We start from the raw sequence: 24,203 nt of genomic DNA, 5'->3' as shown, positions 1-24,203 counted from the left end.
TACGCTTAGCCTTAGCCAGCAGTTTCAAATTTCCTTCAATGTCGCCTGCTCTGGCCCCCGGAAGACAATTGACTATGGTTGCTGGTCTCGCTAACTTCACATTTCTCAAAACAGAGTCGCCAATAACCAGAGTTTGATCCTCGGCGGGTGTGTCGTCGAGTGGGGAAAAACGGTTAGAAATGTGAACGGGTTGGCGGTGTACACAGGGCTTCTGTTTAGAACTACGCTTCCTCCTCACAGTCACCCAGTCGGCCTGCTTTCCCGGCTGCTAGGGATCTGCCAGAGGGAAACTAACGGCGGCTAAGCTACCTTGGTCCGCACCGACTACAGGGGCCTGGCTAGCTGTAGAATTTTCCACGGTGCGGAGCCGAGTCTCCAATTCACCCAGCCTGGCCTCCAAAGCTACGAATAAGCTACACTTATTACAAGTACCATTACTGCTAAAGGAGGCCGAGGAATAACTAAACATTTCACACCCAGAGCAGAAAAGTGCGGGAGAGACAGGAGAAGCCGCCATGCTAAACCGGCTAAGAGCTAGTAGCTGCTCTAAGCTAGCGGATTCCTACAAACACACAAAGTGAATAATGTGTAAATAATTTAGAGGTGATTCAGCAGAGGGAGTGCTTTAGTTAAGGCACAACAATCTGGGTGGTGTCTTTCCTCTTTTATCCGGAGGACACGACATCCATGATTTCCAAAAACAATTTGAAATGTGGGCTCATCAGACCACAGCTCACTTTTCCACTTTGCGTCTGTCCATTTCAAATGAGCTCGGGCCCAGAGAAGGCGGCGGCATTTCTGGATGTTGTTGATGTATGGCTTTTGCTTTGCATGGTAGAGTTTTAACTTGCACTTGTAGATGTAGCGACGAACTGTGCAGCTTTTAATGCAGTGCCGTCTGAGGGATCAAAGGTCACGGGCATTCAGTGTTTGTTTTTGGCCTTACCACTTACGTGTAGAAAGTTCTCCAGATTCTCGATCGTCTTATTGTATTGTGGACTGTAGATGATGGAATACCTAAATTCATTGCAATTGAACATTAAGAAACATTGTTCTTAAACTGTTGGACTATTTTTTCATGCAGTTGTTCACAAAGTGGTGATCCTCGCCCCATCTTTGCTTGCAAACAACTGAGCCTTTTGGGGATACTCCTTTTATACCAAATCATGACACTCACCTGTTTCCAATTAACCTGTTCACCTGTGGAATGTTCCAAACAGGTGTTCTTTGAGCATTCATCAACTTTCCCAGTCTTTTGTTACCTCTGTCCCAGCTTTTTTGAAATGTGTTGCAGGCATCCATTTCAAAATGAGCAAATATTTGCACAAAAACAAAAATGTCTCTAAGTTTGTACATTAAATATTTTGTCTTTGTGGTGTATTCACTTGAATATAGGTTGAAGAGGATTTGCAAATCATTGTATTCTGTTTTTACTTACATTTCACACAATGTCCCAACTTCATTGGAATTGGGGTTGTATGAAGAAATGATGCCTGTCTTGTACTACCGTTAGAATTGGGATTAGGGTCTAATCCCATAGCAGGGTATTGTTTTTACTGGCATGCATGTGACTGTGGACAACATAAGCCACAAATATACACTGAACAAAAATGTAAATGCAACACTTTTGTTTTTGCTCCCATTTTTCATGAGCTGAACTCAAAGATCTAAAACATTTTCTACATACACAAAACACCTATTTCACTCAAATATTGTTCACAAATCTGTCTAAATTTGTGTTAGTGAGCACTTCTCCTTTGCCTAGATAATCCATTCCACCTCACAGGTGTGGCATATTAAAATGCTGATTAGACAGCATGATTATTGCACAGGTGTGCCTTAGCCTGGCCATAATAAAAGGCCACTCTTAAATGTTCAGTTTTGTCACACACCACAATGCCACAGATGTCACAGGTTTTGAGGGAGCTTGCAATTGGCATGCTGACTGCAGGAATGTCCATCAGAGCTGTTGCCCATGAAATGAATGTTTATTTCTCTGTCATAAGCCGTCTCCAAAGGTGTTTGAAGATTCTTCAAATGAATTGAATTGAAATTCCAAATTTGGAATTTTGCACAAGCCTGGTCAGAATATTACTTGAGTAGCTATCTAGAGGTGAATATGTTTTGGAGTAGTTTGGGCAAAAGTCAAATCTCATTCATGTTCTAGTGTGAAAGGGTCTTTAACATTGCACCCAGTGGGACAAAACTTCACACATTCTCAAGAAATGTTGGTTTGTCAGAATGCAAAAGATGGAGAACCAAGCCCTGCTTTTTCTAGGTCAGGTTCAAAACTTCTCAATCACCCTTATATATTGACTTGTACTTTTGTATCATCGTGTGTAGACCACACAGGGTATGCATAAGGCCTTTGATGCTTTTCATTTAAGTGATATTTACAAAAGATTGAAAACCTTTTTTGTAAATGCCGAAGGCCCAGTTCCTAACTGTTGCTATACAGATGTAGAAGGATAGTTTCTATTTTGTTGTAGATCTCAAGGTTAAACTCACAAAGAACCACATGCCGTGGGGGAATGCATGCACAATGCTGAGACTACTCAATCAGTCAGTCAGTTGATTTTATTTGTCTGTAATGACGCTTTAACGTCAGCTAGTATACAAATAATGAATGTTTATGAGTTCAATGGTACGACTATTGACTCATTGAATGGTATGTTCCAGTTTTCAAGGAAGTAAATATTTGTAGCATTCAAAGAATGGAAAAACATACATTATTTGTTTTATATAATGACAAAATAGATCCTTGTCATTTGATAGTTTATTAATTTATAAACAACAGAAAAGAGACTTACATTTTGGTGTTTGTCAGTGGTGCTTAACAGTCCAACACGAATTTGAAATAGGAGTCCAAAATTGTTCTCAGTAATCCGTGATGCTGCCGTTTGCTTTCCTCACTGCAGCGAAAATTCGTGTCAGAAATGTATCCAGCTTTTCATCCTAACTTCATCCACATCATGCCTCCAGAGGGCTTACAGCGTGGTGGATTTTGTTTTTGTTTTGGTTTTTTGTTTTGTTAGAATTAGCAGTGTCAATTAGCTCCTTCAAATCATCATCCGCCAGCAATGTTTAGCTAGATGCCTCCCCCAGTAGTGTGAGCATGCGCGGTGGTTGGGGCGTGCAATACCACATTTCATATAGCCCAATATTGCATGCTAAAAAGAACTATTGCACGGTTAATGAAACACAACGGCAAATGCTATGAATAATCAATGTCATGTGACATACAAGCCACCAATCAAATGACAAGGATCAACTGAGCTGTTATGTAATAACTGATCACGTGATTATGGCAGTGCGTCTGCAGCGCTGTCTTATCAGCAGTGCTTGGTTGGGCTTGCTCACACTCTGTGAGATCTCCTCCAGTATTGGAGTCAGATACAACCGTGCATGGGAGGTCAGAGTTAAGGGCCGGAACACCAATGCCAGAGACCGAGTGAAAACTGCTCTGCGCGTGCGTGCTGTGACCTCAGCATATTCAACACGTGCAACATGTGGCAGCAGAAAGCAAAAACATTTTGCCTGTGTGTAAATCACTTTCAGAGTGCTGTTGGTGTGAGCTGACTTTGCAGTCTCACATGTCCTCGATAGCTACTCAAACTGTAAAACTGTCCTGTATCTCACCATCTGTTTCAGCCATGTTTGGCTGCTTTTCTTCTTTTATCTCACAGACAAAAATACACTTCTTTAATCACCCAGTGCTCTATAGTCTCTTTAAACTCCAGCTGATAAGCATTAACAGTAATTGTCATTGAAGCTAATGAGTGAATGCCAGTCTAGTTTAATTTCATTTGTCATGCTTTGTCACACGTAATCTCTTTCAGGCATTCAACTGCAATCAGTGCTTAAGTGTTTTGTTTTTTGGGTCCAAAGAAACTTTATATACAAAAGTATTCTTGTTTTTGTCATGTTACCTTATATATGCATTTTTGCCTTCACAGTATTACTGTAAAGTCTTATACTGCCATCTTTTTTTAATGCTTTCTGCAAATTCAGGAAGCGCTGAAGTGTTATTGATTGCGTCATGCTTTTTTTTTTTTTTTTTTTGCTTTGTGCAAATCACAGCAACTCCTCACTGCAGTACTGAAATTGACACACGAAGCTACATGTATACTTGAAAAATAAATCCAGAAGCAAATCCATTATGTTGTGTTGACAGAGCTCCTATGGCTAAGAGGGCGACCACCAGGTTGCGGGTCTTTACTGCGCATTGCATGTGTAGAGCAATAATTCTGAAAAGCATTACTAGTGGATACTATTAGTATGACACCCAACTCATGTTTATACTACTTCCCCCATAAATATTGTTTATATATATATATATATATATATATTTATATATATATATATATTTATATATATATATATATATATATATATATATATATATATATATATATATATATATATATATATATATATATATGGTCCCTCGCTTTAACGCGGTTCACCTTTCGCGGCCTCACAGTTTCACGGATTTTTTAGTCCAATTTTGCATGTTTTTTTGTTTTTTTTACAGTGCATTGTGTTCTGCGTCCTCATCAAGCAGGCCGGTTGCGGCATTGCGAAGGGAGAGCACGTGCATTGTGTTTTGCGTGTCTGTTTATAAGAATGTTCTTGCCCAGAAGAAAAAAAGTGCCAACAACTACCCATAACTGTGTTCTTCACTCGGAAAAAGACACCTGCACTGAGGTGTCACTCCAGTGGAAAAAGACACAACAGCGGAGCGGCGCCACAACGATGAGGCGCGATCAGTGGAACTGTGAAATACTGGTCAGTCACTATTAATAATTTCTTATGTGTCCAACCTCGTAGGTTGATCGTTAAAATTAAATTTGTTAGTTCTAAAAGCCATTATAATTATTTATAAGAAAACGTTCTATTTTTATTTCTCAAACAAATGTTTTGACCTGAAAACAGGTTGGTCTTATTTTTCTACTAAGGTTTGAAATTTGAGAGTGTTTTACACACGAGAGAAAAGTGAGAAAATGTTAATGCCTGTTTGAGAAAAGTGTATAAAGTGTGTAGTGAGGGGTTTTACAGCCTTAAAACATCTATAATAATTGTAAAAAATAACGCTGTCTACTTCCCGGATTTCACCTATTGCGGGTTATTTTTAGAAAGTAACTCCTGCGATAAACAAGGGACCACTATATATATATATATATATATATATATATATATATATATATATATATATATATATATATATATATATATATATAATTTTTAGAATTAAAATGGCATCATTTTTATATTATAATATAATTTCAAAATTTTATATATAATTTATATTATAATTTATAAAATATGTACACATTTCTTCCTGAAATCACTGGAGGGAGTTTTTCCTTGCCTCTGTCGCCTGTATGCTTGTTCTAGGGTTTGGTAAGGTTAGACCTTACTTGAATGAAGCACGTTGAGGCAGCTTTGTTGTGATTTGGTGCTATATAAATGAAATACATTAGAAAAAAAAAACTAACAAAAGCAAAAAACAAACTATGCTACACCGTCGTCTCCTGCAAATGGACGGACACCCTATATATATACAGTATAAATATATATATAGGGTGTCTCCAAAAAATGTATCCAAAAAGTATTTTGGCAGCACAGAAAAACCAATAAATATTATCATCAGACATTTTCTGCATGACCATGTGGCCGAAACATGTAATTTTTCTCCCCAGTGCACAGTTCTTAGTTCAGTCTTCCCTTTTTGATGTTTTAACCCTTCATCTTTTACACCACATGATCAATGTAACCTCCTCGTCTGAAGTTTCCTAAGAAACAAATCATCTGTCTCCAGGTTTCCAGAAAACCATCTAGCAAATTCAAGTCTCCTTGCCATTTACTGGGGAGTTAGTTCACTCTCAGACTGAATTTTTTTTGTATGGAAAGAGATGCAAGTCAGCCCTGAGGATGCGCTGCACAGAACTCGATCATTTTTGTTCTTAAAATTAGGGTCAACTACAGCATGTTTCCTGGACTTTAATGTCTTGCGGAACAAACATTAGAGTTCCTGAAATGAGAAAAAACACCATTAATTCCTGGTATTCGTATTTCAGAGTACTTTTTGAGACACCCTCTCTCTCTCTCTCTCTCTCTCTCTCTCTCTCTCTCTCTCTCTCTCTCTCTCTCTCTCTCTCATATATATATATATCACGACCCCTCGTGGTCGGGTCCGGCCCGACATGCGACTCTGCCCGCACGTTCTTTCATTACAAAATGTCCGTTAACAATGGAATGTCCGAATAAACTCCTCATGCCGACTTGTTCTGAAAGTTCTCTGTTCTCTGATGACTTACTGGGTCAACAGAGCCTGAAATGTGGACGTTTTCAACTTAAAACGGCGAGACGCTGCCGCCTCGAAGCGCAGATCGCCGTCAGGCGCCATGGGCCGTCCTTAAAGCGACACTACCAGACCAAAATCTTTCATCAGCCGTTAAAATTTTTACCGAAAACCAGCTGAATTTATCGAATGGTGTCCACTCAGTTGTGCCTTACAGTTTTTGAAAAATTTTTTATCAAACAAAGCAGCAGTCTCTGAGCCATTCCTAAACAATGAAAAAACGACAAAAGGGTGGGCGACTCCTCACTCAAAGACTGCCCACAGGCGGATGACGTAACCGACAGGCGTGAAAAAACTCTTGCATGCCCACGAGGGTTCAAGCATGTCTGATGTAATCACACGTGATTCAAATCCATATGGTTTTTGAAAAAAATAATAAGGTCCGTTACTTTTATCACAGACCTCGTGTATACCAGTGGTGGGCACAGATAACCAAAAAATTAACTTCGATAACAGATAATAAGATAACTGAAAAGTTATCTTTGATAAAGATAATCTGATAAACCACCCAAAAATGTATCGGAAGTTACAGATAATCGATAACCGATAAATTCTGGTGTTGTCTATGGGACATTTGCATTTACTAAAGAGCTGAAATTGATTTTTAACACGATCACTTTTGAAAGCATCAAAAGCAGTAAAAGACCTAAAGAATAAGCAAGAATGTTTGACCATGCTGCCCCCTGCAGGACACAGCACAGACAAATCCTGAGAGAACCCATGAAATCAACTCTTTATTAATCATAATCATTTTTCTTTCAACATTCTGTTCCTGCTGGAAGCTCTTGTTTATAACAACACTCCCACCACAATGACATACCAAGCACAACCATAAAACCAGCTCCCTATCAATTTCAACACTCCGGTCAGGCGGAGGTCTTGAAAAATAAAGTCATACTAACTTATGGTTTTTTGAAAATACTGATAGAATAACTCCATTAATGTCAATTCTGTCATTTGTACAAAGTTAAAATATAACATATATCTTTTAATGTTGAATAAGGCACTAATTCTGAGGTTTTGTAACAAACACAGACCGCAAAGCATTCTGGGTAAAAGTGCTAAACAGTGATTGGTTCAGTAATCTATTATGTAAACCAACACGTTAATGTGACGTGTGTCGTGTGTTTGTTTAAAGATAAATGTGCTTTTGCAAAATATTCCATTTTTATTTGTAAAAACAGGCATTTTTACGGAGCCCTGGAAGTGTCATCGCAATTGTATGTTTTAAAACTTTTATGATGTTGTAAAACGTGCACTCAATATTAGTAAGTAAGTAAGTAAATTTATTTATATAGTGCCTTTCACAGACATAAGGCCATGTACACACGTTGTAGGGTATTTGTAAAACTGAATATCTTACCATTTCAGTTTTGGGAAAAAACTTCATCCACACTACGTCATTTAAAAAAAAAATCCATCCACATCGAACCGTATAAATATGTTGTAATTAGTCTGCCAAACCTTTGGGTGGCGGTACTGATTAAAATTCTATCCAATCAGGAGCCTTATTCTCTTGTCGTCACTTCCACAAAAACTAAAAACATGGCGCCAACCTCGTTCGTGTGGACCGATAAGGAGACGGAATTACTTCTAACCGTAGTTTTAGACAAATATATGCACACAAAAAGCGCCTGGCCAATGGACAATACCAACACTTTGAGAGCAGCCATGTACCCAGACGTTTAATACTGCCATGAACACTCCTGGCCAGTAGATGGCAGTAGCGGCCTTGAAAAAATGTCAAACAAAATTCCAGATAATCCGTGTCTGCTACATTTAAGATGCGTGGAATTTAACAAAAGCAAATACACTAACGTCTATAAACCCAGAGAATATATTCACGAGAGTTTTAGGCACTAGAGGTTAATGCTGTTATCTGTGGACCCTGAAGAAAGTGTCTGAAATGCATTTGTCCTGTCGTGAACGTCTGAGATTACCTTATGCTACCCATAATGCATTGCTGCCTGGCACAGCATGTGCTCACAAAACCTTAAAAATTAGCACATTACTTTAAAACAAAAACATATATCTGATATTTTCACTTTTTAAACTTCAGACATGACAATAATTTTAAATAACTTGTCTAAAATGAGTGGTTAAAATTGGAACCATAAGTTAAACATGTATGCCTCTGGATGACTTGGTGACATTGCGACTTTATTAGTATGGTGTTAAAGGAAGTGATTTTTTTTTTTTCTTCACCAGTTCTTCTTTGTTTATAGACAATAGAGTGGTTTCTGTTTCCATAGAGTAGAACAACATATCTATTAGCAAACCTTTAACCGGTAGGTCTCAATGGCTTTAACAGTTTTGAAAATGTTTTTCACTGTTCAGCTTAGTTTAGTATTGGTCTAAAAGTTATCGGACGGTAATTCATCGGAAGATAATTAGTCCCATGATGGTTTTTAAAATTATCTAAAAAGATAACCTGATAATGAAAACAATATTTTCGATAATTATCTGTTATCGGATTATTGGAAGTGTGCCTGCCACTTATATATATATATATATATATATATATATATATATATATATATATATATATATATATACAAGGTCTATTAGAAAAGCATCCGACCTTATTATTTTTTTCAAAAACCATATGGATTTGAATCACGTGTGATTACATCAGACATGCTTGAACCCTCGTGGGCATGCGAGAGTTTTTTCACGCCTGTCGGTTACGTCATTCGCCTGTGGGCAGTCTTTGAGTGAGGAGTCGTCCACCCGCTCATCGATTTTTTTCATTGTTTAGGAATGGCTCAGAGACTGTTGCTTTGTTTGATAAAAATTTTTTCAAAACTGTAAGGCACAACTGAGTGGACACCATTCAACAAATTCAGCTGGTTTTCGGTAAAAATTTTAACGGCTGATGAGAGTGGTAGTGTCACTTTAAGGACGGTCCACGGCGCCTGACGGCGATCTGCGCTTCGAGGCGGCAGCGTCTCGCCGTTTCAAGTTGAAAACTTCCACATTTCAGGCTCTGTTGACGCAGTAAGTCGTCAGAGAACAGAGAACTTTCAGAAGAAGTCGGCATGAGGAGTTTATTCGGACATTCCATTGTTAATGGTCATTTTGTAATGAAAGAACGTGCGGGCAGAGTCGCATGTCGGGCTGGACCCGACCGCGGGGGGTCGCGGCAGGAAAAACACCTCCGTTGGAAATCTTAACGGGCAAGTTGGAACATGCCCAAGCTGTTAAACAATTTCTCAGTTACTCACTTGTTGAAAGCCATTAAAAGCCGTCTGAATTCTACCAATGGTTTTCAACACGGAGGTGTTTTTCCTGTCGCGGCGCACACAGATTTGCCGAGTCGTCACGGAAACGACTCGGCGAATTTGCGCGTACGTCTTTCATTAAAAAAATGTCCTTAAACAGTGGAATGTCCGCATAAATTCCTCATGCCGGCCTCTTCTGAATCTTCTCTGTTCTCTCACGATGTCCTGGGTGAATTAAGCCTTAAATTAGGATGTTTTCAGTTCGAAACAGGCCGACGACAGCGCCTGGAAGCGCTGCAGGACGTCCCGCTCCGTGGGAAGTCCTTACACCGACAGAAACACCCCATAATCTCTCATCAGCCGTTAAACTTTTCACAGAAAACCAGCTTAATTTCTCGAATAGTGTCCACTCGGATATTCCTCACAGGTCCAGAAAAAATTTTGATAAAGCAACGCGCGCCGTCTCGAGCAGCGTGTGAAACAAAGGAATTCAGCCGAGAGGGCGGGACCACATCTCACTCAAGGCCTGCCCACAGGGAAATGACGTCACCGACACGCGTGAAAAAACTCACGCATGCGCACGAGGGTTCAAGCATGATTGGTGTAATCGCATGTCATTCAAATCCATATAGTTAAAAAAAAAAATAAAAGGGTCAGTTTATTATCTAAGAGACACTCGGTTTGACCCTTAAATGCTACAAACTTAATCATGTTATTATGTTTCTTTTTTACTTGCAGAGACCCTGAAGTTTATGTTAATGCCAAGCAAGACTCAGGAAAATGCCAAGATTAACCATACTACAGCGAACAAAAAGTTATTGAGTTTTGGCACCAGACCAAGAGTGTCAAACAGGTGCAGCGACTTTATGCTGGACTGACAAAATGCAGGGCCAATATCGACATTGGTATCCTTTATGATGAAAATCTGGGGGATTAATTTTCAAAACCTTTATTTTGAACTAAACCTTTATTTTGACATTGTAACAGTACAAGATGGAACCCTCCATAGGTTCTCTGTCCTGCAAAACCTCCCTTCCTATATGGATTTCCGTCAAAATTTGTCTTCCGTTTATTTCAATATATAAAACCGCTAACTTAAAAAAAATGTAACTACATATTTTATGGCTTTATTTTGACACAAAATGCGCTCCTCTCAAAAGATGGCCCTGTGGTTAAAAACAAGCACACCCTTTCTTCTTCTATGGTGTTTAATGGCAGCCAGCATCGTTATTGTTGCATTGCTGCCACCTGCTGCATCAGTCCATTATAGCAGTACTAAATCCTCTCGATGAGTCCAGTGTCTTTTAAGTATTTAAAAAGCCAACACTTCCTCCTCTCACTTGACCTTACGGCTAAAATACTTCCTACAGAAACTTCTTTCAGGCCTTCCAATCGATTTCCTTCATTTTTTACTCTTGAATAGATAAAGCTATAGATATAGTTTGTAAAATAAAATATTTTGAGGGAAAATTAAAGCATTGTGCTAAATACTGTACAGGTATATATTCATATATATATATATTCATTGGTTATGATTTTTATTACCTCCGCCAAGGAGGTTATGTTTTCGGTCGCGTTTGTTTGTCTGTTTGTCTGTTTGTCAGCAGGATAACTCAAAACGGTTTGAACAGATTTTGATGAAATTTTGTGGAGTGGTTGGAAATGACAAGAGGAACAAGTGATTAAATTTTAGTGGTGATCCAGATCACAATCCAGATCCCGATGCTAACGCATTAGCATGTCTATGGCATTTTCAATGTTAAAAGTTAGCATTAAGCAGTTGCAGCTGTCATCATGTTCGGGTGCATTTGTTTTCAAATTGTAATCTTTCTTAAATTTACTTTTGTTTATATGTTAATAATCTAATGATTATTATATACAATTTTAGAGAAAGAGACAAAAATAATTTTTTTTTGTCTGTCTGTTTGTCTGCAGGATAACTCAAAAAGTTTTGAACGGATTTTGATGAAATTTTGTGTAGTGGTTGGAAATGACAAGAGGAACAAGTGATTAAATTTTAGTGGTGATCCGGATCACGATCCGGATCCAGGAATTTTTTAAAGGATTCTTCACCATTGCGGGATAGGGGGAATTTTGACATTCTAGTTTCTAACTCCACAAAAACCAGGCAGACAGGCTTGAAAAAAATTAGGGTGTAACATAGTCAAATTCAGTAAGGTGTCATCTCATTTGATGTAGCTTCAAATGTTATGGAGCTAGATCCAGAAGAAAACCACCACTGCAAAGAGGAAATCCCTCATGACAAACTACAACCCCTGGCAAAAATTATGGAATCACCGGCCTCAGGGGATGTTCATTCAGTTGTTTAATTTTGTAGAAAAAAAGCAGATCACAGACATGACACAAAACTAAAGTCGTTTCAAATGGCAACTTTCTGGCTTTAAGAAACACTATAAGAAATCAAGAAAAAAGATTGTGGCAGTCAGTAACGGTTACTTTTTTAGACCAAGCAGAGGAAAAAAATATGGAATCACTCAATTCTGAGGAATAAATTATGGAATCACCCTGTAAATTTTCATCCCCAAAACTAACACCTGCATCAAATCAGATATGCTCGTTAGTCTGCATCTAAAAAGGAGTGATCACACCTTGGAGAGCTGTTGCACCAAGTGGACTGACATGAATCATGGCTCCAACACGAGAGATGTCAATTGAAACAAAGGAGAGCATTATCAAACTCTTAAAAGAGGGTAAATCATCACGCAATGTTGCAAAAGATGTTGGTTGTTTCCAGTCAGCTGTGTCTAAACTCTGAACCAAATACAAACAACATGGGAAGGTTGTTAAAGGCAAACATACTGGTAGACCATGGAAGATATCAAAGCGTCAAGACAGAAAACTTAAAGCAATATGTCTCAAAAATCGAAAAATGCACAACAAAACAAATGAGGAACGAATGGGAGGAAACTGGAGTCAACGTCTGTCACAGAACTGTAAGAAACCTCCTAAAGAAAATGGGATTTACATACAGAAAAGCTAAACGAAAGCCATCATTAACACCTAAACAGAAAAAAACAAGGTTACAATGGGCTAAGGAAAAGCAATCGTGGACTGTGGATGACTGGATGAAAGTCATATTCAGTGATGAATCTCGAATCTGCATTGGGCAAGGTGATGATGCTGGAACTTTTGTTTGGTGCTGTTCCAATGGGATTTATAAAGATGACTGCCTGAAGAGAACATGTAAATTTCCACAGTCATTGATGATATGGGGCTGCATGTCAGGTAAAGGCACTGGGGAGATGGCTGTCATTACATCATCAATAAATGCACAAGTGTACGTTGATATTTTGGACACTTTTCTTATCCCATCAATTGAAAGGATGTTTGGGGATGATGAAATCATTTTTCAAGATGATAATGCATCTTGCCATAGAGCAAAAACTGTGAAAACATTCCTTGCAAAAAGACACATAGGGTCAATGTCATGGGATAGGGTCAATATCAATGAGCAGATGTGATTTGATGCAGGTGTTAGTTTTGGGGATGAAAATTTACAGGGTGATTCCATAATTTTTTCCTCAGAATTGAGTGATTCCATATTTTTTCCTCTGCTTGGTCTAAAAAAGTAACCGTTACTGACTGCCACAATTTTTTTTCCTGATTTCTTATAGTGTTTCTTAAAGCCAGAAAGTTGCCATTTGAAATGACTTTAGTTTTGTATCATGTCTGTGAGCTGCTTTTTTTCTACAAAATTAAACAACTGAATAAACATCATCTGAGGCCGGTGATTCCATAATTTTTGCCAGGGGTTGTATATAGAGCTGGGGAGCACAATGAATTTTTTAGATGAGGGACTATCATTTGGCATTATTATATTTTAGTGGCAATGAATATCACTATCCAGATTACTTCACTTAGCAAAAGCAAAGTGATGAGTCAGCAGTATACTCAGCAGTGGTTAAGTTCTGGTTTGTAAATAAATTACATGTACTTTCCTTTTGTTATTTTTATGTAATACCTGTTACAGTGGTTTAGTATTTTTTATATATTTACCTCCGCCAAGGAGGTTATGTTTTCAGGCGCGTTTGTTTGTCTGTCTGTTTGTCAGCAGGATAACTCAAAACGTTTTGAACGGATTTTGATTAAATTTTGTAGAGTGGTTGGAAATGACAAGAGGAACAAGTGATTAAATTTTAGTGGTGATCCTGATCACGATCCGGATCCAGGAATTTTTTAAAGGATTCTTCACCATTGCGGGATAGGGGGAATTTTGACATTCTAGTTTCTAACTCCACAAAAACAAGGCAGAAAGGCTTGAAAAAAATTAGGCTGTAACATAGTCAAATGTTCTATCAAACAACAAAGTTTGGTGATGATCGGATCCGGATTCCAGATCTGGTGATCCAGAATATGCAAAAATATTGGGAAAATAGAAAATGTGTCAGTGTGAGGTGACAAATGAAGCTAGAGATGCACAATTAACACCAAATTGTAGCTGAATCTGTACTGATTCAGTAAGGTGTCATCAGATTTGATGTAGCTTCAAATCTTATGGAACTAGATCCAGAAGAAAACCACCATTACTGAAAAATTGTTTTTATACAATAACTTTTGAACTAATAAAGACATAAAAGTGATTCCAAGTTCTAGTGGTATGTTTTCATGGTCAAGGATGTCAAATATAAAGGAAAGAAAAGTGTATGTATCATAGTTTTGGTTGTAACACTGAATTGTTGAATAAATCACTGTGCCAAGGAGGGAATCTCTTTAGGGTCAGTGACCCTATGGCCTTGGCGTAGGTTTGCACTCTCTGAGTGCTTCTAGTTATTTATGTTACAGCTGTGGCATTTGAAAGCGCTGCATTCTGGTGATGGCATTTTATTTAGAATTCAGTTGGTCTGGTGGTGGTATTTTGCATTAATATGCGGTATTGATCTAGCAGTGGTGGCACCAGGAACTTTTTGTTGGGGGGCTGGGGTAAAAGTTGGAGGGGCTCCACAAAATGTCATTGAAATGAACAATATATAGTAAATTGCTTTATAAATACCAAGGTATATGAGGTCTATTAGAAAAGTATCCGACCTTATTATTTTTTTCAAAAACCATATGGATTTGAATCACGTGTGATTGCGTCAGCCAAGCTTGAACCTTCGTGCGCATAAAATTTTCACCAAAAAACATCTGAATTTCTAGAATGGTGTCCACTTTGATGTCCCTCACAGTTTCTGAAAAAATTTTGATCAAGCAAAGCGGCAGTCTCTGAGCCATTCCTAAACGATGAAAAAAAACGACGAGAGGGGTGGACCACTCCTCACTCAAAGCCTGCTCACAGGTGAATGACGCAACCGACAGGCGTGGAAAAACTTACGCATTTTTGGAGTATGGAGTTAAATTTGTCTCATTAATACTTGCAAATGCACAGAGGGTGATTTATAAATATCCTTTGATTTGTACACGTGCTTTGTGATCCACAAACACAAATTTGTAATTTGTAACTTGTGTGTGGGTTTTTACAAATAAATGTTTATTTGCAAAACTGAAAATTCTGTTTGTGAAGGGTGATTCAGCATTGGTGGATCACCGAACACACACATTCATCACTTTGCTCACTTACGCAATACTGAGACATTCTCAGCGCAAAACTGCAGTTGAGATCCACAAATATGTCAGTCGCTATTCACATTATTGGCAGAATTATTGGGGTGAGCTTGGCTTATTAAGCCCCCCAAGCTCCCCCTTGGCGCCGCCACTGTGATCTAGTAATGGCCTTTTTTCATTAAATTTTTTAGCTCCCAGTTTTCTATAGGAATAAAAACTTCCTACGGGCTCTGCAGTAGTATATATAAAAATAGTTTTCTTTTCATGTTCATGGGAAAGTAGATTGCCGTGCCATTTTCTTGTTCTGTTCTCATTAAGTGCATGAAAAAAACTCCAACAACAGGTCTACCAGGAGGCCATGAACCCTACCTTTCTTAGTTTGCCTTGCTCTCTTTAATGGTATTCTGAGATCAATTTGTTTAAATTGCCTTCATTTAACTTGCTGAAGTCCATCGGTCTAAAAAGAGATCACTATCACAGTAATTACTGAGAATGATTGGGGTGATTCATTATACATAAGAGGATGCAAATGTTAAACAGGGGAGCTGTGTGAGAGAGAGAGATGTTGGAGATAGACTGTGGCTTAGTGTGGCTCTGACCTCCACTAAAGTGTCTGTGGCTCAACATTTATTCCAACGTGGTGTCTCGGCTTGTTTCCGCAGATGGAAGCTGAAATGTATTGAACCAGACAGATTTTATTGTGAATAAAACACAGAATTCTGTATGTTTTAAATGACTGGTTATAATGGAGAACATCTGTTCTGTCTTTCTTTGCATCTATGTTTAGTGTCACGGTTTTCCAGTCCACGGTTGACACCCCGAGTGAGCAGGAAGAGGGCATTGTCCATTTCTCCGTTGTCAGATGCCAGCATTGACTTGCAGACCATGATTCGCACCTCGCCCAATTCGCTGGTGGCCTACATCAACAACTCTCGCTCTAGTTCAGCCGCCAGCAGCTCCTACGGACACCTGTCAGTCGGAGGCATCAGGTATGCTGGCTTTGCATATTATACTTTAACTACCATGTGCATACGGTTCAAACGCTGAACATTTTTCTGTGGGGGGCGATAATGCCAACTTTGGTACTTAAGCGCATTTATTTCAACACTTCAGCTGTCAAACTGGCTTGTTTGTTCACACCTGGGGCCGAGGTTGCACTGGGCCGAGTTCTCTTCTCTTGTACCTGTTCCAGGATCTAAATTGCGCTTTCATGGTCAAAGCGCTTTACTGTGATGCCTCACATTCACCTATTCACACATCAATGTCACAGTGCTGCCATGCAAGGAAGTCAGCTGCCCACCGGGAGCAAATTGGGCATGAAGGACCTTGCCCGAGGGTGCTTTGTGATTTTTTCAGTCTGACAGGGGTTTGAACTGAGGACACACATTAACCAACTGACCATCGCCTTTCCACGTACACCACAAGCAAAGCATTTTTCATAATCATATGGTCTTTTGTAATCGATTTGGATCCAGAGGACATAAAAGTTTTATGTCTAGAGTAGCAGAATGAAAATCTAAGACAATCCCGGTGTCACTGACCGAAATGTCCCCTCTAAAAAATTGCCCACCCTGCCTTCACTGCGCATGTGTCTGATAGTGTCCTGTTTTTTTTTGTTTTGTTTTTTTTTACATGCTCCCGTCACGAAATGATTGAAATTTTCGTGACAGGGTTTTTCTAACCCTACTCCTTCCTCAACCCTAACCTTAACCCCCCCCACGCTTCATTTTTAATGTCGTGCAGCTGTCACGGAATATATTAGAATGAATTTGTGCTCCCGTTATGAAACTGCGGCACTTTCGTGACAATATCACGAACCAATAGATTAATGTATATTTCTTGCTGCTGAATCACAACATGCCATGAGATACACTCAACAAAATATAAACGCAACACTTTTGGTTTCGCTCCCATTTTGTATGAGATGAACTTTTATTGTGGGCACTCTAAGGCACACCTGTGCACTAATCATGGTGTCTAATCAGCATCTTGATATGGCACACCTGTGAGGTGGGATGGATTATCTCAGCAAAGGAGAAGTGCTCACTATCACAGATTTAGACTGGTTTGTGAACAATATTTGAGGGAAATGGTGATATTGTGTACGTGGAAAAAGTTTTAGATCTTTGAGTTCATCTCATACAAAATGGGAGCAAAACCAAAAGTGTTGCGTTTCTATTTTTGTTGAGTGTATGATGGGTCTGAGACTGACTCTCTGAGTCTGACTCTCCACACCCAAGGCAATCATTTAATTTAATTTTAATTTAATTAGCTTATAATGCGCCAAATCACAGCAAAAGCCGTCTCAAGGCACCTTACATGACAACAATTCAACATAAAATTTAAATAAACAATTAAAAATGAATAAAAAAAATTTCAAATACATAATTAAAAACAGAAATAAAAGAATGAAACAGAATAAAGATAATAAAATAAAGACAATAAAAATAGGTTTTCAGTCTTGACTTAAAAATGTCAATCAAAGGGAATAATGTGATTATTAACCATCAGATTACAAAGTAAGTCCTCTTAAGTCATTCTAAAGTCAGGTTTTAAGCATAAACGAGGCGATAATCAGTGAATTGCTACTGGTGCTCCAAAATGATGTAGACACAGCAGCACGTCAGACTCAGGCGTGCTGTTGTGTCTTTTATAATGAAATAATGCTGAATTTATGATTGTTGTTCAAAAGCTTCAGATATCTGTTGCTGACACAGTTGATGACTGGAGTGCAGTTTGAAGCAGAAACAATCATCACGAACTTGGCATGAGATCGGGTTGTACATTACTGCAGACAAATGTAATGTGATTACAGTAATGTGTTACTTTGTAAGGCATTATACCCAGCACTGGTATACAGTAAAATGATCAGTGTTAAATTAACTCTGCCAGTGTTAGTTTTACACTGGCGATTTTACTGTACCAAGTGCATTTAAAAATGATCCAGTGTCATGAATTAACTTTGCTTTTCTGTCTGGTTCAGTCCCTCATTTAGCTTCCCTCATCCCATCAACCCAGTGGCCTACCAGCAGCTATTGTCTCAGCAGAGGAGTCTCAACGCCTTCGGACACGCACCGCCTATCATTCAACCGTCGCCTTCCTCTTTCTCTGCCCGCCAACACCCACTGACAGCCTCGCCTTTGTCCACCTCCCACAACAGCTCCAACTCTGAGGTGAACCAGGTAAGAGTAGATTAGATTAGGTAGAACGATATTAATCCCTTGGGAAGACTCGCTCAGGGAAACAGCTTCCAGCAGCATTATATAGCAGCACACAGGGTAAGAAGCACACAGAAAGAAAGCAAAAACGTATGAAAGCAGAGTCACAAACAAACCAGCTTCTGTGTTAACACTTGCATAATAATAAAGAAAATGATCACTTGTTTTTATTTCATCTGGCGCTCTCATACCTTAGATACCATTTTAATGGACGTGTGTCTGCGGGATCAATTGATTGTGGTTGTGATTTATAGGGCTCTTGTCACATAACCTCTGCTACAAATATGATTTACAGACCATATTATATCATTATACAAAGAATATCATGAAACATTTTACCTAGAAGACCATAACTATGATCAAACAGGACCAGTGGCACCACAAATAAATGTGCAGAAATTTCAACAAAAAATCCGTTATTCTAACAATATGACTGAAAAGCCTTAGTTAGATTAAAAGTTAAAAGTGATTAGTAGTAAGGCTTCATCGCTTACAAACAAAACCTATTTTGCATGTTCCTGGCTGAAGAAGCCTAGATATAGACAACTGCGCTAACATTCCTATTTAAACAAATATGTAAAATAAGAACTGCAAATAATTATGTTAAAAGTTGCCAACATGGACCAAAATATGACTATTTACTGGTCCTCATTTCTGCGAGAAACCAAAATTTCAGAGCTGAGGATGCAGTAGTTTTTACTGAGGATATTAGTTACAGAGGGCGGCATGGTGGCTTAGTGGTTAGCACTGTTGTCTCACAGGAAGAAGGTTGTGGGATTGCTTCCCACCTGAGGGCCTTTCTTATGTGAGGTTTGCATGTTGTCCCCATGTTTGTGTGGGTTCACGCCCGGTGCTGGAAAATTTTAACTGACTGTAGGTGTGAATGTGTTTGTCTGTCTATGTGTGGCCCTGCGATAAACTGGCATCCAGTCCAAGGGTGTACCCTCACGCCCTTTGACTGACTGTGTAAGGCTCCAGCAGCCCTGTGACCCTTAAGTGGATTAGGCGATCATAGAAAATGGATGGATGGATGTTAGCTACGGAATTGATTCCAATCTTTTTCAAAACAATAACAAATTTGGATAGACCTTTCCAAAATGAAAAACTTCTTTAGGATATTTTTTATGCTTATAGTGCATATTGGGCGCCAATAGCTCAGTTGGTACAGCAAGCCATCTTGTGACCGAAGGGTTGGTTGTTCAAATCTGGCTCCCAACTAGACAAAAATCTGCATGCTGCCGTTGTGTCCTTGGGCAAAACACTTAACCCACCTTCCCTGTATGAATGAAATGGTAGTCGTAAGGGCTGTTGGCGCAGAATGGCAGCCATGCTTCTGTCAGTTTCTCCCAAAGGCAGCTGTGGCTACGCGAGTAGCGTACCACCACCAATATGTGTGAATGAATAATGCAACTTGGAAAGCACTTTGGGTGTCTTGAAAACCACTTTATAAATCCAAGTCATTATTATAATGTGTCAATTTTGACATAAAAAAAAGTTTTAAAATTCTAAGTGCTTATTAGGCCGTTTTACAGGATACTTCAGTACAAGCCATTTTCTTATGGCTTTGGAAAATGGTGACCATAGGTGGGTGATAAATTGCTGAGGAAAGTTTCAATCTGATTTCTTTCAATGTGTGAGAAAAGTAAACTCAAGCAAGAAGGTGTAAATGGCAGCATGGTGGTTTAGTGGTTAGCACTGTTGCCTCATAGTGAGAAGGTCCCCCAACTAATCCTTTCTCTGCAGAGTTTGGCATGTTCTCCCTGTATTCGAGTGGGTTCGGGTGAATTGGTGACTTTAAATTGACCGTAGGTGTGAATATGTTAGTCTGTCTGCATGTGTCACCCCTGTAATGCACTGGCGGCCTGTCCAGGGTGGAGCCCACCTCTTGACCACAGGGATACGGTTCAGAAGAAGATGCAAATTCCAGTCAGTCCCTCAGTTATCCAGTAGATTAAATGCATTCTGACACGAGTTTCCTGTTCCAATTCATTTTTGGTGTTTTCCACACAGCTACACTGTACTTGTTGAACAGCCCGCATTTTTTGAACTTTACCTCAGCAGTTTCCTTGGGTATCTGAGCTCAAGTTGATTCTTTGATGTCAAGCTACAGGCTGAGATGCTGCCGGCTGAGATGTCTTCAGCAGAGCAATAACACTGTTACTGAGCCAAGGAACATGGAAAGTTATTCCTTGAAACAATGAAATGTGAGCAGCCTCGATTCAGCCCAAGTGCTGCTGAATGAACCTGGACTACATCTTGTAAATTCTGGCTCAGATCAAAAATATGCAGAACGCCTCCCTCCCAGTTGCATCTGTCTTACTTCCTACTGTCTCCTCTGCCTGCCTTCATCACCCCGCTGTGTACACCATGGTCACTCCTAATATAAACTTCCCACTCACTAAATCTCTCCCACTTACACTTCTGCCCGCAGCTCCGCATTAACTGTCTGTTTCAGCGCCGTGTTATGTGAAGACATGCGTATGTACTGACACACATTGGTAGTGTCCAAACATAACCGTAGCTACACGCACGATTTTGCATGTGATCGGACAAATGCATTCCGCGGCTCCTCGACGGTGATCAGAACCACATTTCGGTCTTGGCCTCCAGCCAACTGAATGAATCATCTGGACCCCTGATGTGCTGGAGTGCTCTACAGAGGCCGGCTGGGTGGGATTTGGACCCCCCCCCCCCCCCATGGCCCAAGATTATCAACAGCTTTACATTTTATATTCTTTCATTAGAGCTTCAAAGGGACCTGTTTTTCTTTGTTGTTTAGTCATGTTCAGAACCATTCAGCAAATCAAACCCTCTCCCGACCCGAGCCGCTCGCCTACAAATCCCCATCCCCACCCACCCCACCAACTGTGGTAATAACTCCTCTTCTTATATATTTCCATGTGGCTTTGGCGATCATAAGCCAGTCTAAACTGTTTAGTCTCTGCGGCGGGTTGCAGTCTGACTTATGGGACCTGGTGCCTGGTTAAAACCCCGACTGTTCACGTCTCTCTGCAGCAGATCAACAAGCCAAAAACAACTCTGTGGCATATCTTCACAATGCAACTCCCCTCCACTGCTCCCCCTGTGGGCTGCGTGAGGAAACAGTGCTGACAGCTGAGTAGAACCTGGTGCTTCAGTCGTTTGAATGGATGACTTAATAATCAATCAATTTCAATCAATCAATTTTTTTTAGTACTTAGGGCGACTATTGCCATGAACACTACTGGCCAGTAGATGGCAGTAGAGGCCTTGAAAACAAAATTCCAGATAATCCCTGTCTGCTACATTTAAAATGCGTGGAATTTAACAAATCAATCAATCAATCAATTTTTTTTTTATATAGCGCCAAATCACAACAAACAGTTGCCCCAAGGCGCTTTATATTGTAAGGCAAGGCCATACAATAATTATGTAAACACCCAACGGTCAAAACGACCCCCTGTGAGCAAGCACTTGGCTACAGCGGGAAGGAAAAACTCCCTTTTAACAGGAAGAAACCTCCAGCAGAACCAGGCTCAGGGAGGGGCAGTCTTCTGCTGGGACTGGTTGGGGCTGGGGACGAGAACCAGGAAAAAGACATGCTGTGGAGGGGAGCAGAGATCGATCACTAATGATTAAATGCAGAGTGGTGCATACAGAGCAAAAAGAGAAAGAAATAGTGCATCATGGGAACCCCCCAGCAGTCTACGTCTATAGCAGCATAACTAAGGGATGGTTCAGGGTCACCTGATCCAGCCCTAACTATAAGCTTTAGCAAAAAGGAAAGTTTTAAGCCTAATCTTAAAAGTAGAGAGGGTGTCTGTCTCCCTGATCTGACTTGGGAGCTGGTCCACAGGAGAGGAGCCTGAAAGCTGAAGGCTCTGCCTCCCATTCTACTCTTACAAACCCTAGGAACTACAAGTAAGCCTGCAGTCTGAAGAGCGAAGCGCTCTATTGGGGTGATATGGTACTACGAGGTCCCTAAGATAAGATGGGACCCCTGATTATCTCAAAACCTTATAAGTAAGAAGAAGAATTTAAATTCCTATTCTAGACATTAACAGGAAGCCAATGAAGAGAGGCCAATAGGGTGAGATATGCTCTCTCCTTCTAGTCCCCGTCAGTACTCTAGCTGCAACCTATTTTGAATTAACTGAAGGCTTTTTAGGGAACTTTTAGGACAACCTGATAATAATGAATTACAATAGTCCAGCCTAGAGGAAATAAATGCATGAATTAGTTTTTCAGCATCACTCTGAGACAAGACCTTTCTGATTTTAGAGATATTGCGTAAATGCAAAAAGCAGTCCTACATATTTGTTTAATATGCGCTTTGAATGACATATCCTGATCAAAAATGACTCCAAGATTTCTCACAGTATTACTAGAGGTCAGGGTAATGCCATCCAGAGTAAGGATCTGGTTAGACACCATGTTTCTAAGATTTGTGGGGCCAAGTACAATAACTTCAGTTTTATCTGAGTTTAAAAGCAGGAAATTAGAGGTCATCCATGTCTTTATGTCTGTAAGACAATCCTGCAGTTTAGCTAATTGGTGTGTGTCCTCTGGCTTCATGGATAGATAAAGCTGGGTATCATCTGCGTAACAATGAAAATTTAAGCAATACCGTCTAATAATACTGCCTAAGGGAAGCATATATAAAGTGAATAAAATTGGTCCTAGCACAGAACCTTGTGGAACTCCATAATTAACTTTAGTCTGTGAAGAAGATTCCCCATTTACATGAACAAATTGTAATCTATTAGACAAATATGATTCAAACCACCGCAGCACAGTGCCTTTAATACCTATGGCATGCTCTAATCTCTGTAATAAAATTTTATGGTCAACAGTATCAAAAGCAGCACTGAGGTCTAACAGAACAAGCACAGAGATGAGTCCACTGTCCGAGGCCATAAGAAGATAATTTGTAACCTTCACTAATGCTGTTTCTGTACTATGATGAATTCTAAAACCTGACTGAAACTCTTCAAATAGACCATTCCTCTGCAGATGATCAGTTAGCTGTTTTACAACTACCCTTTCAAGAATTTTTGAGAGAAAAGGAAGGTTGGAGATTGGCCTATAATTAGCTAAGATAGCTGGGTCAAGTGATGGCTTTTTAAGTAATGGTTTAATTACTGCCACCTTAAAAGCCTGTGGTACATAGCCAACTAACAAAGATAGATTGATCATATTTAAGATCGAAGCATTAAATAATGGTAGGGCTTCCTTGAGCAGCCTGGTAGGAATGGGGTCTAATAAACATGTTGATGGTTTGGATGAAGTAACTAATGAAAATAACTCAGACAGAACAATCGGAGAGAAAGAGTCTAACCAAATACCGGCATCACTGAAAGCAGCCAAAGATAACGATACGTCTTTGGGATGGTTATGAGTAATTTTTTCTCTAATAGTTAAAATTTTGTTAGCAAAGAAAGTCATGAACTCATTACTAGTTAAAGTTAATGGAATACTCAGCTCAATAGAGCTCTGACTCTTTGTCAGCCTGGCTACAGTGCTGAAAAGAAACCTGGGGTTGTTCTTATTTTCTTCAATTAGTGATGAGTAGAAAGATGTCCTAGCTTTACGGAGGGCTTTTTTTATAGAGCAACAGACTCTTTTTCCAGGCTAAGTGAAGATCTTCTAAATTAGTGAGACGCCATTTCCTCTCCAACTTACGGGTTATCTGCTTTAAGCTACGAGTTTGAGAGTTATACCATGGAGTCAGACACTTCTGATTTAAAGCTCTCTTTTTCAGAGGAGCTACAGCATCCAAAGTTGTCTTCAATGAGGATGTAAAACTATTGACGAGATACTCTATCTCCCTTACAGAGTTTAGGTAGCTACTCTGCACTG

At 39.5% G+C, this 24,203-nt stretch overlaps 1 protein-coding gene across 1 annotated transcript in view; it reads left to right on the top strand.

The window, feature by feature from the left end:
• The window catches only part of gli2a (GLI family zinc finger 2a), a 299,357-nt gene that overhangs the window by 226,874 nt on the left and 48,280 nt on the right, over positions 1-24,203 (top strand). Inside the window, exons 6-7 of the mRNA XM_034187294.1 lie at positions 15,935-16,136; positions 18,131-18,329. Of these exons, the coding sequence (XP_034043185.1) occupies positions 15,935-16,136; positions 18,131-18,329 (401 nt within the window). The remainder of the gene's footprint in view (positions 1-15,934; positions 16,137-18,130; positions 18,330-24,203) is intronic.

Source organism: Thalassophryne amazonica, chromosome 14 (assembly GCF_902500255.1).
Source record: "Thalassophryne amazonica chromosome 14, fThaAma1.1, whole genome shotgun sequence".
NCBI lineage: Eukaryota > Metazoa > Chordata > Actinopteri > Batrachoidiformes > Batrachoididae > Thalassophryne > Thalassophryne amazonica.
Note: the sequence above shows the minus strand (reverse complement) of the source record. Positions and strands in the feature narration are given on the sequence as shown.